The sequence below is a fragment of the Myodes glareolus genome, chromosome 9 (genome assembly GCF_982192425.1).
Source record: "Myodes glareolus chromosome 9, mMyoGla1.1, whole genome shotgun sequence".
Classification (NCBI taxonomy): Eukaryota; Metazoa; Chordata; class Mammalia; order Rodentia; family Cricetidae; genus Myodes; species Myodes glareolus.
This window is the reverse complement of record NC_142034.1, coordinates 1205933-1219823: the sequence shown is the minus strand read 5'-3', so window position 1 is coordinate 1219823 and position 13891 is coordinate 1205933. Positions and strand designations below refer to the sequence as shown.

Here is a 13891-nt window from a genome sequence, read left to right as displayed (position 1 = left end):
CTAACAGAAACACAAGGCTTCCCTCTGCTCCCAAGTCTGCGTCTTGCTTTGTCCCGGATGGCCTGCTCAGCTGTGGAGCACATCCTGCTCATGTATCCAAACACTTGACTGTTGCAACCACACCCAGTTGCTTCCTGAGGCCACGGCGTGTGCGACTGTTGTTCTTCCCTCACCCTTGCTGCTGCCTGTTTGTGGATGTCTGAGAGACGCTTAGCAGAGAGCACTGGAGAGCATCAGAAGCTGGCAGGGGAGAGGTCAGTCCCAGATGGGCAGAAGTAGGGGGAGGGGAAAACTGATGTATTTGAAATCCAAAACAGGGTTACTCACCGGGGTTCTACTAGAGTCAGATGAAGGTGAAGTGGAGTGGCTAAGAAGGAAGTGGAGACTTTCCCACAGGGAGCAGGAAGTCCCATGGAGGCCCTGCGGGACAGTCAAGTGAAGGCACCCCGGAAGTTAACCCCTAAGGAGCTTCAGTTGGGTTCTGCCAGGTCCACATCGCAGACCAGGGGCCCGAGGATCAGACTTTGCTCTTTTGTCTTCTCTGCTCTGCTTCCGTGTCCCCACGACCCTGGAATCACTGCCTGGGGTCCTAATGGCCCTAGTTCTGAGTTCCGGAAGTGCTGTTCTTGTCCAGTTCTGGCTCTAGAAGATGTGGAAGAGGGGTTGTTTTTGCTACCGAGGGGAAGGTCTGATCAGAAGTTGGTTGTCCCGCACATCCATAGCCCAAGATTCACACTGGACCATGGACACACATACAAATAAACACCCCAGTTCACACCCCTAACTCCCACCCAAACTACACACATAAACACACCAATAGACACACCACAACATCTAATGCCCACCCTAGTCCCCAACATCCTCTCCCACCACACAACACATGCAAACATATCAACGCACCAACACTCCATCTCACACCTCCAACACCCATACATCCACACAGACACTGACAAACACCCAAGACCCATGCTCACAGACACCTCCATACAAACACATACAACAGACATAGACCATATACCAACACGCAGGCACACCCACGTGCAAATACCTACTCACAGCACACAAACACACCAATACCTCCAATGCCCAGGAACAACACCTACCGAACACCCCCAATACCCACCCAACACTCATATCTCAATGTCCACACCTATACAAACATACCCAACACCTATTCAATGCCCTTACCCCACCACATACCCAACACTCATGCACAACATAGCACACACAAACTCATTCCCTATCACCACCCGTCCACAGTGCAGTGCCAAACTCCTTACATGTCATACCAAACACACGCACGCACGCACGCGCACACACACGCACGCATACACACACACACACACACGCGCGCGCGCGCACACACACACACACCACACTCACACACCACCCAAGAGCAAACACACTAACACTTATTGACCAACAACAGCAGAGCACAGGAATGTGCGTGGCTGGGGTGGGCTGAGGTTTGATTTCTCCCAACTGCCCACTCTCTGGGGAAAGTTTGGCAACCGCCAGGCTAATCTGTTTTTTGTTTTTATTTTCTCCAGAGGATTTGGGAAGGGAAAAACCCTGGGGAAAGTGTAGAATGAAGGAATGGGTTGGTCCCAAACCCACGGTCTTGGGTCCAGGCTGTGTCCTGTGATTGTTCTGCTTCCATGAGCCTCACATGGCTGTCCTCCTTTCCAGTCTGGACCTGGGAAGGCTGCATCCCACTACACCAGCAGGGCCTGGAGGAAAAGTGCCCTAGGTGTGGAGTAACAGGTTTCGGTAGTGTGTCACTAGATCCCCTGGACAGGGATCACTCAGGGAGCAGAGGCAGGAGCCAGGCAGCTGCGGACCCCAGGAATGGGAGCTGTGGTTGGGACAGAATGTTCCAGCAACTTGGCCTTCTTCACCTGACCCAGCTTGTCCTGGCCTCAGTTCATCGTGGGGTAGCAACTGGTGCTGGATGGTTTATGTGGACTTGGCTAGGTACAGCGACTAGGCTATAATCTGAAGAATCATGAAGAGTCTCCACGGGCTGCCGATGTGAAGTCTGTACGGCTCTGCAGAACCTGGACAATTCCTGACTCCTCACTGGACATATCTGATCTTTCACCCACCGTCCATGGGGCAGCTGCCAGAAGAACCTTCAGAAAACTCTTTCCCTGTTTCTAAGATCATTTTAGAATTAGAAGAGAACCTGGCTTCCAACCTGTCTGGGAGACTGGACGCTTGCTTGCTCAAGATTGGCGATAGGTCCTTCACATCCTATGGTTCCTAGGGGCAGGGATCTTGGGAAAGTTCATGTCCCTCAGGGTTCCAGCCACCAAGTCTCCTCAGAGCACATTCCAGGGCCTGATGGGACTTGAAACTGTAGACTGGAATGGGAAGAGGTGGGACACACGGGTAGGGTGCCTGGAGGAACATGGAGGACTGTGGAGGGCAGGGCCGGATCTGGCTGGATCCCTGGGCAGTGCTACATCTTCCCAGGTACCTTCCCTTCAGAAAAGGGCATCCTGAGCTAGTGCAGCCCACAGTGGGCAGACTGGACGCTAGTATGGACAGAGTTCCCACATCGTTGCTACAACAGTAGCGGCTGTGGGAGTTTTGCTATTGCGCTCTAGGTCCTGAATGCTCCTAGGTTCACCCAGAAAATGGAGTATTGGGTCCTCTAGAGTTAGGTCTCAGAGTCTGCAGAAATCTGGCTGTGGGGGGTGCGGCTCCTGCCCTTTGGGAGACAGGAGAAGGCAGCGAGACCTTGGATGCACTGGCTTGGTTTCTGTTTCCTTGCTGGCAGCCCTTCGTTATTTGGGCTGAAGGAAGGGTGAGGCGTGGCAAGCTCCTGCCACACTGAACTGTTAGCCCAAGAAGAGTACGTGACAAGTCCTCGCATCTGCGGGACGGTGTCTGGGTATCTGTAACGTATTCAGTGACGGAGGCTGGAAGTTAGGCGGCCCTGCCTCCCAAAAGTTAGTCACCTATAACTATAAATTTCATTCCTTAGGACCGAGGTCCCATATGCCACTTGTTGGTGGCCATGGGATTCTTACCATGAAAGCTTGTGGTCTCCCAAGTATCTTTGGAATAATAGTCAGGTCCTAGGCAAGGGTAGAATCAGACCCTGAATGACTCTTTCCGTGGAGGGTCCATTGGAGGGTGCTGAACAGCCAACAGAGCAGTGGGGGCATCTCAGTAGGTAAGGACTCAGGAGAGTGGACTATGGGGCCAAAGTTAATGCCTTCCGGTTACCATGACCAAAAGAGTGGACAGCTGTGACATTCTGGACTTGGGGATCACCCTTTCCCATTCTGGATGTATGCTCTAAACTTCCTAGCCTCAGGGTCTCTGGGGTTGTTTAGGAGCCTCCTTATAAAAAATGGGGCTGGAGGTGCCCACCCCACTCGGAGGACTAGGAAGAACCCGGTCAGAGGCTCTGCTTTCTCCCAACCCTGATCCTTTCCAGGCAGACAGAATTTGTGGACTAGGATGGAAAGGTTCTCATTACCCGCACTGGGCTGGGCTGGGTGACAGAGCAGGGCTGTGGTGTCAGTGCTTGACTTTGCAAGGCCCCGACCACAGGGGAAAGCGGAAGTTCAGAGAGGCTGACAGCCTTGCCCAAGATCCCCCCTGTAGTCCAAGGTGCGTGGGTCTTGCTTCTCAAGCAGGGGAGCCAGTCTTGCCACCGCCATGCAATAGCCCAGGCTTAGGCACCGGCAGGATGTGAAGGTTTGGATGGGGCGAAGATCGGAAGGAGCCCTAAAGACTGAAAGCTGAGGCAAGTGGTAGGAGCCCACGGTAAATGGGGTGTGGCGGGGCGTGTCCCGACCTGGTAGAAGACGCGGGCCTGCGTATGGAGGGCAAATAGGTCCGGGTCTCGGAGGTAGCGAGGACGCTGCCACTCTCTTGCCAGAATCACAGAAGGACTCCACAGCCTTGGAAAGGGATAAACGGAGGGGCAGAAAGGGGTGTCGAGGGGGAAGTGAGGCGGTCAGCCCGGGTCTGAGGGTGCGGAAGAGACCGTGTTGGGTGGGGTCCGCGCCCGGGACGCCTATAGAACGGGATTAGAACCGGGCTCCCTGGTAAGGGGAGAATGGCAGTGTCCGAGCCGTCGGGGCGCAGGGGCTGGGGCGCCCTCTCTGGCAGCAGCGTGGGGTCCGGACGGGGAGGGCAGGGGCGGCGCCAGGCAGCGGTGACGTGCGCGGGGGACGTGCCGCGCGAGGGATGAGAGCACTTAAAGTCGCCCCCGGCGCGGAGCCGAGCAGCCGAGGCGGGCAGAGGCGGACGCCGTAGCTGGCGGTAGCGGTGGTGGCAGGTAGGCGCGGCGGGATGCGCGGTGTGATGCTTGGCGCGCGGATCCAGGCAGGGACCCTCCAGTCACCTAGGGGTTGGGCCTTCGTTCATCAGGTGCCTGATCCGGGCCTGGAGCTCCTGGCTGGTCCTCTCCGTTTGTGGTTCTCCAGCCCTGGGTTTCTCCTGACTTGGAGAATCCTCTCACCACTGCAGCTCCACCAAATTGCCCGGGGCAGCCAGTTGCGCGTTTGCATCCTGCCTCCCTACCTTCGCAGAAGCCTATCCATCCGGCAGCCCTCGGGGGCTGGGCTTCATCCAGGAGGCAGCTGCCCTGGACGACCAAACGTCCACAGTATAAATAACTCGGCTCAAGAGGGTTTGGAGGGTGGCCGGGCGGCTGGAGAGCCTGGGCTATATTTGGTGGGAATGATATAGACTTCTTGGAACCCTGAACCTCCAGCGGGCATCAGCAGGCCGCCCGGTGAGAGAGGAGCACGTGCACTTCGGAATGGTTGGGGGAAGGAATGCCCTCGGATTTCTAACTCCCGTCTCCTCTTTACATCTTACTATATCACTTTAAAGTCGCTAACCCTCACTCAGCTGCCACTATTAGCCCAAAGCAGGCACATGAAAATGCGGTTTCCCCTTATAATGGCATAGGCTTGCCCTATCCTCATTCCGTGGGAAAACCAGGTGCACAACCGTGGTTTTCTTACCTGAAAAGTGGGTTTTCTGGATGCTGGTCCAGTCAACAGTCAGGTTTAAGTGCAAGGGAAGCCGTTAACTCTGGACTGCTGATCCTTGAAGTTTGGGTGGCGGGTAAGGGTGGGCAGCAATATCGAGTCTGCTCTACTCAACGCACAGGGCTGCATGTCCAGGCCGACAGGAACTCTTTCTGTGATGGTCAGAGCCGTAATGGCAAGGCTCCCTCGTACAACACAATAGCTTGTCCAGACCTGGGGGTGGATTCTGCAGGGAGGCAGGAGGTTATCTCCCTGGGCTCTCAGCTTCATTCCACAGGCCTGAGAGTTGGCTGGTGTCCAGTGGATGCTGGGTCTGTCTGTGTTGAGAAATGGGGACAGTCCCGAAGATGTGGGGGCTCCCTCAGGATGGGCAGGGACTAACACACAGCTAGAATGGTGTGCAAAGGATGGGTCTACTACCCCAGGGGCACCGGGGGCACTACCTAAGTATGTGTGGTGTCGACAAAGCCTTGAACAACCGTTTGGTTCCAAGATGGACCTGCCCACACCACCAGTGACCTTGGGGCAGGGCCTGCCTGGAAGTCTAAATTTGGAGGGGCAGCAAGGAGAAAGCGTTGTTGAACTCAAGAGCCATCAAGGAGTGATATGGAAGGGGTCCGTTTGTGGGACCCCACAGTATGCTGGTGTGACAGGATTTCTGACTCTAGGACTAGTTCTGCTGTGAACTGGCCAGGAAAGGGCGGGGGGCGGGGTGGCTGGTGAGGAGCCACGTGCAGGAGGGCACCTTGGGCTCCCCCAGTCGGACCTTCTGGATGGTGGTGCTTAGCAAATGGAGACCCCTCTGGACCAGGCCTTGGTCCACCTGGCACTGGGCACTGGCACAGGAGCAGGGCAGGAATGGAGACCGCCCTAGTGGCAAGAGTAGGCCTCCGGCCTCAGTTTCCATTAGCGGAATGGGCCAGGAGGGGCAGATGAACTTAATGAACTATCTGCGAGACCGCAGTTCATCGGTCAGCATCCTAGAGGCTCGGCCGCGCGTCCCGGCTCGCTTTTGCAAAGGGCAGAGGGAAATGGCGCGCCTAGAAAGCGAATCTGTGGGTGAGTCGTAGGACTCCCCCACTTAGGGCATGTGGCGCCGCACTCTGCAAGTACGGTAGGAGTGGAGAAGGACCGCCTACTCCAGGCAATACGGTGGCGGCTCCTCCCTTGGCGCGGTCACGTCCCCCACGTCCCGAGGCCGCTTGGGCGGAGCTTCCTTCCCTTCTCGACCCTAGCCCGACCCACTGAGCCCCGCCTAGGTTTGCTGGACCTTTACCTCCAGTCCGCTGATGGAGTGAGGCGGGTCTGGTCGGTTACCGCCACTAAACCCAAGCCCCAGCCCCACCTATACTTGCCGTCTCCAGACCTACCTCCTTGCCAGACAATGATGGAAGCTGGAGAGGGGGAGGGCACTTATGACTTCTGAGCCTCCCGTTAGCCTTAAATCCTGGCTTTAGGAAGAAACCCTGCACGGGAATAGAGGGTCCATAGATGGCTTTGTGGAGGAGTGGCCATTGCAATGCCCAGCAGGCCTAGGTGGAACTTTGTTGGAAAGTGGCCCAGAGAGAGCCCCACCCACTGGCCTTGCAGAGAAGGGGCTCCCACGCAAGATGGAGCGGGACCCTAGGGCTGCCCCATTCTTGTGACAGTCAGACGTGGAAGGTTCCTCACACGATGTGGGATTCTGAGCCCAACTATCCTAGGACAGCCCTGCAGGGATCTCGGGCGTGAGGTGGGGTGGGGTGGGGTGGTGATTGGCTCTGGACCACAGTGTCTGTTCTGGCAAACAAGATCAGTGTTTCTGCCCTACTGGTCCCTGCAGAGTTGATGTGAGCTGACGGGACAACCTGGAGGCCGCACAGGCAGGCCAGCAGAGATGGGGCGGAGGGCCGGGCAAGCCCGTGGCCCAACCCCTGCTGCACCACAGCCGCCTCTCCAGAAAAAGCCTTTCTTTCCATGGCATCCTTTACACGCTGGTGGGCTCAGGGCTGAGGGCCCAGAAAGGAGAGGCACACTGCTATCCCTGTTTGTATGATGGGAGGGGAAGGAAGGGAGGGAATTTGGAAGGTCTTTCAGCAACTTCTCCCCACCCCCCCTGTCACCTACTTAGTTCCTGTCACCTACTTAGACCACAAAGGCAGGGCCAAGGCTGGTCCCTCCTTGGATGATAGGCACTTAAGGGGCACCTGAACGGACCACAGACAAGAACTCAGGGCTTGGACCAGGATGGGTACCTAGTCCGCCTTTCTTGGACTGACAGTCCCAGGTCCTTGAACGCAAAGGGATGTTACAAGGGACTCCCATGAACCTCTGCTGTAGGCAACGGCCAGTGGTGTTAGACCTTCCAAGGGCCTCTAGGGGCCAACTTTGGGAGCACCCGGGAGGCTTTCTGACCCAGTCCCCACCCCCAGATCGGTTTTCTGCGACCCAGAGGCTGAGTTATTTCTGGGCTGCTTCAAATGCTTCCCTAGGAGGGTAAAATGTCACTGAAAGGCCAGCCGGCTAGGGTGTGCCCGAGGCTATGCTGTTGGAGGTGGGGCCCCTGCAGCTCTAGGCAGGGAAGCCCTAGGGTTAGAGCACTGGCCTTAAGGCAGGCCAGAAATCCTAACCTTTTACACAGCTGGGATGTGTTGAGCCCCGGGCCACCAAATGCAGGCTAAAGGGCAGGCTTAAACTCTGTCCTGGTTGGGACATTTGATCTGCATGAGAAGTCTTTCTCTGCTGGGTCTCTGGTGACCAGCTGGGGTGGGCACTGGTGAGGCTCCATTAGGGTGGTTAGTGCCAGACAGGGTAAGGACGACGCTGGTGCTGGGCCTTGGCAGAGAGCTTCTTGTCTTGGTGCCGCCATCTCCTTGGCACTGAAGGTGGCCCTCCCTGTATCATCAGCCTTACATGGCGGCCACGGACCTGAAAAGTTCCAGAACGTGGACCCTTCTGACCTTGCTTGCCCAGTTTAGAGGGCGCCTCGTCTACAGCCGGGGATTATGTTCCCATTTCTCTCCTCCTTGGACTCTGAGAGTTAAAGGGAGGGCCCAACCTTTATAATAAACAAAGGTGGAGAAGCTTCAAAGGCTGGAATGCTTGTTTGTACCTTGATAAGTGCCTGGCAGACCTGATGCAGCCCAGGTGCTCAGGTCTGGGAGCGCTAATCCTCTGTGGGGGACCTCAGGTGTCCAGAGTTAGGTTTGTGTTCACTGCTGGTTCTGGGCATGTTCTCCTCTTTGCTTTGTATGGAAACTGGATTTTACTTTATTTTTACATTTTATTTTGTGAACACGGGGGTGGGGGCACAGGCATCTGTGGCCTGTGTGCGCCATTGCTTGTGGAGGTCAGGACAACCTGCAGGAGTCAGGTTTTCTCCTCCCGTCGTGTAAGTCATGGGGATCGAGCCCAGGCTGTCGGCTTCAGTGGCCAGTGCCTTTACCCACTGAGCCATCTTGCCCGCCCTGGATTTATTTTTAAAAGTGCAACAGAAAGCTTGGCATGGTGACGCATGCCAGTAACCCCAGTACTCAGGGGCTAGAGGCAGAGATACATAGAGGGTTCCATGCCAACTAGGGCTCCATCGTGAGATAGTCTCTCTCGCGCGCGTGCGCACACACACACACACACACACACACACACACTAATAAACTGGGCCTGGAATCATCCTCATGCTTTCTGTCTTTCAGCATCATCTCTAAATGGCACAGCCCTAAACTGTACTCCCTCACTCCAGTTACTAAATTTCCCTTTAAAACTCAGGGCTGATGGATGAGAGGTGCCTGGCACCTGGGGCTCCCACTGAGCATGTCCTGATTGTGGCATATGATACTTCTCCTTTGGGTCGGAATGGGGAGGGTCTCAGGCTGGGCCATGGCCAGATGGTCAGAAGCAGGGTGAAGCCTTCGAAGGTTGGTGTGCCTTCCTATCAGAGCTGTGTGTTGTCTCTGAACCTTAGGAAAGACTCGGTAGAGTCCCGCCAAGCTTGGGCTTCCTCGGACAGTCTAGTTTAACATGTCTGTGTCCCAATCACGGGACTCTGCTCACAGGAAGAAGCCAGCAAAGGGGCAGGGCTGGAGACCCAGGGTGAGCAGCCAAGGTGGGAAGCTCTCCTGGTTGGGGGTTTACATGCCAGCGCAAGCTACCCTTAAACACCGTGGATTGATCTTTCTCCCCAGAGTACTGGTTGGCAGCACAGCATTTGAGGAGACTGGACTGAAAAACTCAGGTCAGAGGCTGCCCCTCCTGCTGCAGCTCAATTCTTGGTGAGACGGGGAATGAGGCCGAGCAACCTCTGGGATCAGGGGAATACTGACTGTGGGGTCGACAACCAAACAGAAACCTGGTCCTAGCTTTCAGACTTGATTTGACTCTCATCAGCTAAGCCCCTGAAATTCATGAAAAGGGAAGTTAGCGTGTGTGTGTGTGTGTGTGTGTGTGTGTGTGTGGTAGGTGTGGGGTTTGGGACACTCCCTGCTTGCTTACTTTAATGGCTAGGGGGGAGAAGATTGGTCCTTGTTCCAGTAAGTTTGTTATGAGCTGCTGCCGTGGCTGATGTTTTCCCTTAACCCCCAGGCCTTCCTGGGGGAACCCATCAGGATCTTCAGCCTCTCTGTCATGGATGGTTCTAGGCAGTTAAAACGACTGAACTCTTCCCAGGGGAAGTAGGAAGCCCCCTGTCAGATACCACAGTCTGTGTTTCCATCTGCCTCTGTTCCAGACCCGTGTCCTCCCAGGCAGTCAGAAAGTGGACTCCAGAAAGGATGAAGCATAGCTCCTCAGGGTAGAACAGGACTGGAAACCCACCCCAGATATCCTGGGGGAGGACTCAAGAGTGCGCCTCAAAGGGATGGGGAAGTGTAGGCTGCTGCCGGGAATATGCTGTGTGGCACAGCCTCTGCCCAGCACAAGTTCAGAAAACTCCAGCCAGGCTGTTTTCTTGGGTCTGCGAATCCTGGTCGAACCCTAAAAAGATCATTGTACTTTACAGCCACCTGTGTGGGAGCAGACAGCTTCCCAAAGTACCTGCTGGCTCAGGGTAGCCAGTGGGTAGGGAGCCCCGAGTCAGCGATACCAAGCTGTCCATGGCTGAGCTGGGTAGGAGTGGCCAGGTGCCAATTCTGGGGCTCTCCAGGTGTCCCCACCCTCCTCTGCTGGGCTGCCGTTGAGATGATCACCCTGGCAACCTGACTCAGCTCTGTGTCTTTTCTCTCAGGGCGAAGCGAAACCAGCCCTCCAGGCTATGGGAGGTGCTGTGGTGGACGATGGTCCCACTGGCATCAGGGCCCCCGACGGGGGCTGGGGCTGGGCCGTCCTCTTCGGCTGTTTCATCATCACGGGTTTCTCCTACGCCTTCCCCAAAGCGGTCAGCGTGTTTTTCAAGGAGCTCATGCATGAGTTTGGGATTGGCTACAGCGACACGGCCTGGATCTCCTCCATCCTGCTGGCTATGCTGTATGGCACAGGTGAGGGAGCGCCGAGGGATGGGGCAAATCCTCGAGTGGGTGGTCTTGCCAGAAAGCTACTGGTTCTCTGAAGGGCAACATGTCTTGGTCCCTGTCTAAGTGGGGAGGCTGTGTTGACACGCCCAGTGGTCAGGCTCCACAAGCAGTTCCTTCAGAGGGGGTGATGCCTGGTGACCTGCTGACGTCATGTGAGGAGCTGGGCTCTGGCCGCTCCCTTAGCTACCTTCTCTACACAGGCCCCCTCTGCAGCGTGTGTGTGAACCGCTTTGGCTGCCGGCCTGTCATGCTTGTGGGTGGCCTCTTTGCATCCCTGGGAATGGTGGCCGCGTCCTTCTGCCAAAGCATTATCCAAATCTACCTCACCACAGGGGTCATCACAGGTGAGTGGGGGGGGGGACCTGCAGACCTGCTCATCTGTTCTGAGTTTGTGGGGAGGCTGAGCACTGTTGGGCGTCTTGGCTGGACCCTTTCCTCCCGTCCATAACAGTTTGCTGAGATGAGTGGCCAGTGTCTAAGGCTCTACTCTGGCCCACTAGATGTGCATCACCATTTGCAATGGAGTCTGTGTCTAGGGAAGCGGGGACATGGATGAAGGTCTGGGGAGGCACAGGGCCTAACATAGCCTGCCTTGTGAGTCTTGGCCATGGGGTTTAACTCTGCTCTCCTTAGAGATCTGGGCCTGGGGTTTCACGCTGCCCTCTTGGCAGGCTTGGGTCGCAGGGTCTCACACGGCCCTCCTTGGACGTCCCGCGTTTGAGGTCTTACACTGTCCTCTCTTACAGGCTTGGGTCTGGCTCTCAACTTCCAGCCTTCCCTCATCATGCTCAACCGGTACTTCAACAAACGGCGCCCTATAGCCAACGGGCTGGCCGCAGCGGGCAGCCCGGTGTTCCTCTGTGCACTGTCTCCGCTGGGGCAGGTGCTGCAGGACCACTATGGCTGGCGGGGTGGCTTCCTCATCCTGGGGGGCCTGTTGCTCAACTGCTGCGTGTGTGCTGCGCTCATGCGGCCGCTGGTGGCGCCCCAGCCGAGTGGGGGGTCTGAGTCCCAAGCACCCCAGCGGCCATCCAGGCGCCTTCTGGACTTGAGTGTCTTCCGAGACCGTGGCTTCCTCATCTATGCGGTGGCCGCCTCCATCATGGTGCTGGGGCTCTTTGTGCCTCCGGTGTTCGTGGTGAGCTACGCCAAGGATCTGGGTGTGCCCGACACAAAGGCCGCCTTCCTCCTCACCATCCTGGGCTTCATCGACATCTTCGCCAGGCCCACGGCTGGTTTCATCACGGGCCTCAAGAAGGTGCGGCCCTACTCTGTCTACCTCTTCAGCTTTGCCATGTTTTTCAACGGCTTCACAGACCTCACAGGCTCCACGGCCAGCGACTATGGTGGCCTGGTGGTCTTCTGCATCTTCTTTGGCATTTCATATGGCATGGTGGGGGCTCTACAGTTTGAGGTGCTCATGGCCATTGTAGGCACCCACAAGTTCTCCAGTGCCATTGGTCTCGTGTTGCTGTTAGAGGCTGTGGCTGTGCTCATCGGACCCCCATCAGGAGGTGAGTGTTGCTGGGGGGGGGGGCACCGGGACAGAGCCAGCAAGGGCTGGCCTCCCTGCTTTAGGAGACTGGAAATGGATGGGATCCGGGGCCAGCAGAGGTCAGCAGTGAGCTGCTGGCTCTGAGCCAAGACAGGCATGAACTTGACAGCCCTACCGATAGGGTCTGGCAGGTTCTTTAGGAGTCTGCACACCACAGGGGCAGCTTTCAAGGGAATGGGGCAAGATTTGTTACTTTGGTCCTTTTACTTTTTGAAGTCCAGCCGAAAAGCACTCCATTGAAATTGAGAATGGTTTTGGCTGGTGAGGACCGCCTAGCCATCCTGGTCCTGGGTCTCTTACTTCACCACAGCCCTTTCTGATCCCCTTATAGCCTCTGGCTCCTTCTTTCTCCAAGAATGGTCTTGGGGCCCTCAGTTACTAGGCAGCTAAGGCATGTTTCTTCCTAAGGGGTCTGTGACTGGGAAGGGGGTATAGACCTCAAGGCCGCTTCTATCTATCCTTTTTCATTCAGCCCTTGCTCTCATGGGGAGGAGGAAAAGGAAGAGGAGGCTACAGAGGGCTGAGCAGATGCCAGGAGAGGGAGCCCTGGCCCCGGGGTGGAAGCAGGGTACTCCCAGGAGCTTCTGGTGACCTGAGTCTTCTTTGCAGGCAAGCTGCTGGATGCAACCAAGGTTTACAAGTATGTGTTCATCCTGGCGGGGGCTGAGGTGCTCACCTCCTCCCTTGTGCTGCTGCTGGGCAACTTCTTCTGCATCAGGAAGAGGCCTGAGGTGGCACAGCCTGAGGTGGCGGCCACAGAGGACGCGCTCCATAAGCCCCCTGTGGACGTGGGGGTGGACTCGAGGGAGGTGGAGCACTTCCTGAAGGAACAGCCTGAGAAAAACGGGGAGGTGGTTCACACCCCAGAAACCAGCGTGTGAGTGGCCTGGCCAGGCGGGCAGGGAGCAGGGAAGAGGTCCAGAGACTGGCAACGCTCATATTTATTTCACAAACAGGACCAGCTGAGGCGGGGCCATCGGCTCAGCTCTGGCTGCCTGGTCAGCGGGTCAGTGTTTTGCGGGGAGAGGTGGCGGGGTGGGAACCGTGTCATTCCAAAGTGGATCTGCGGTGAAGCCAAGGGAGTCCCACGGTTACCAGCCGCCTACACCAGGGCCGAGGGACCCAGCCTGCTGAGCCCAAGCAGCCTGTGCCTCCCCCGCCCCCCACTGTGGCCAAGGACCTAGAAACCCACACTTAGGAGACAACACGACTTTAATCAGATGGCAGGGCTGGGACAGGTGGGTGCTGGCAGGTGGGTGCTGCCGGCAGGGTCCTCCCTGATCCTACCATCCCATCCCCCATCTCCAGCCCTCTGTTGTCTAGGGGACAAAGAGCTCCTTCTATCTGACACGGTGGAAATAGTTCTGTGTGTAGGAGGAGCACCAGAGGGCCTGTCTGCAGGAGCTGTCTGTTTCTGGGCAGTGGTCTGTTCACCCTAAGTCCCACCTTTGTTAAATAACAAATTGCTGATTCTTAAGAAGTGGTTCTGACATCTTCATTAGCTCTCCCAGTTCTGCCTGCTGTCACCTTCTCTGCTGCCTCTGGGGTTTGTTTAGTAGCCACAGCATTCGTATGGCAGGAAGAAAAGGGGCGAGGGGAACACCGAGGGAGGGAGAGTCCCATGCTAGAGGGTCCCTGGGTGGCACTTGGAGGCCATGGGGAACCCCCAGGGCTGAGGAGACTGAGCTGAGATGTGGCATAAGCTACGTTCACTGTGTGTGGGCTTCCAGCATGAGTTTCCTGCCTTTCTGTTTATTCGCCCCTCTGGAGGGCTGGTAAATCTCTCTGTGGTCAGCGCCTGCTCATCTGTTACCCGTCCTCCTCTGTCCAGCCCA

General features: G+C 56.5%; 1 protein-coding gene across 10 annotated transcripts; it reads left to right on the top strand.

Annotated features, from left to right (window-relative positions):
• Positions 1-229: 229 nt before the first annotated feature.
• On the top strand, positions 230-13536 carry Slc16a3 (solute carrier family 16 member 3). 10 transcript variants are annotated; one of them, XM_085694208.2, is made up of 6 exons: positions 230-254; positions 9179-9265; positions 10216-10465; positions 10702-10845; positions 11248-12015; positions 12666-13536. In XM_085694208.2, the coding sequence occupies exons 3-6, from the start codon at positions 10243-10245 to the stop codon at positions 12935-12937; spliced, it is 1407 nt and encodes a 468-aa protein (XP_085550334.1). In that variant the 5' UTR covers positions 230-254; positions 9179-9265; positions 10216-10242; the 3' UTR covers positions 12938-13536. The 10 variants fall into 10 exon arrangements, with proteins under 10 accessions (XP_085550334.1, XP_087765763.1, XP_087765762.1 ...); XM_087909637.1 differs by lacking the exon at positions 230-254 and adding an exon at positions 3576-3760 and having other exon boundaries at positions 9179-9228; XM_087909636.1 differs by lacking the exon at positions 230-254 and adding an exon at positions 3576-3760.
• The last annotated feature ends 355 nt before the right edge of the window (positions 13537-13891 follow it).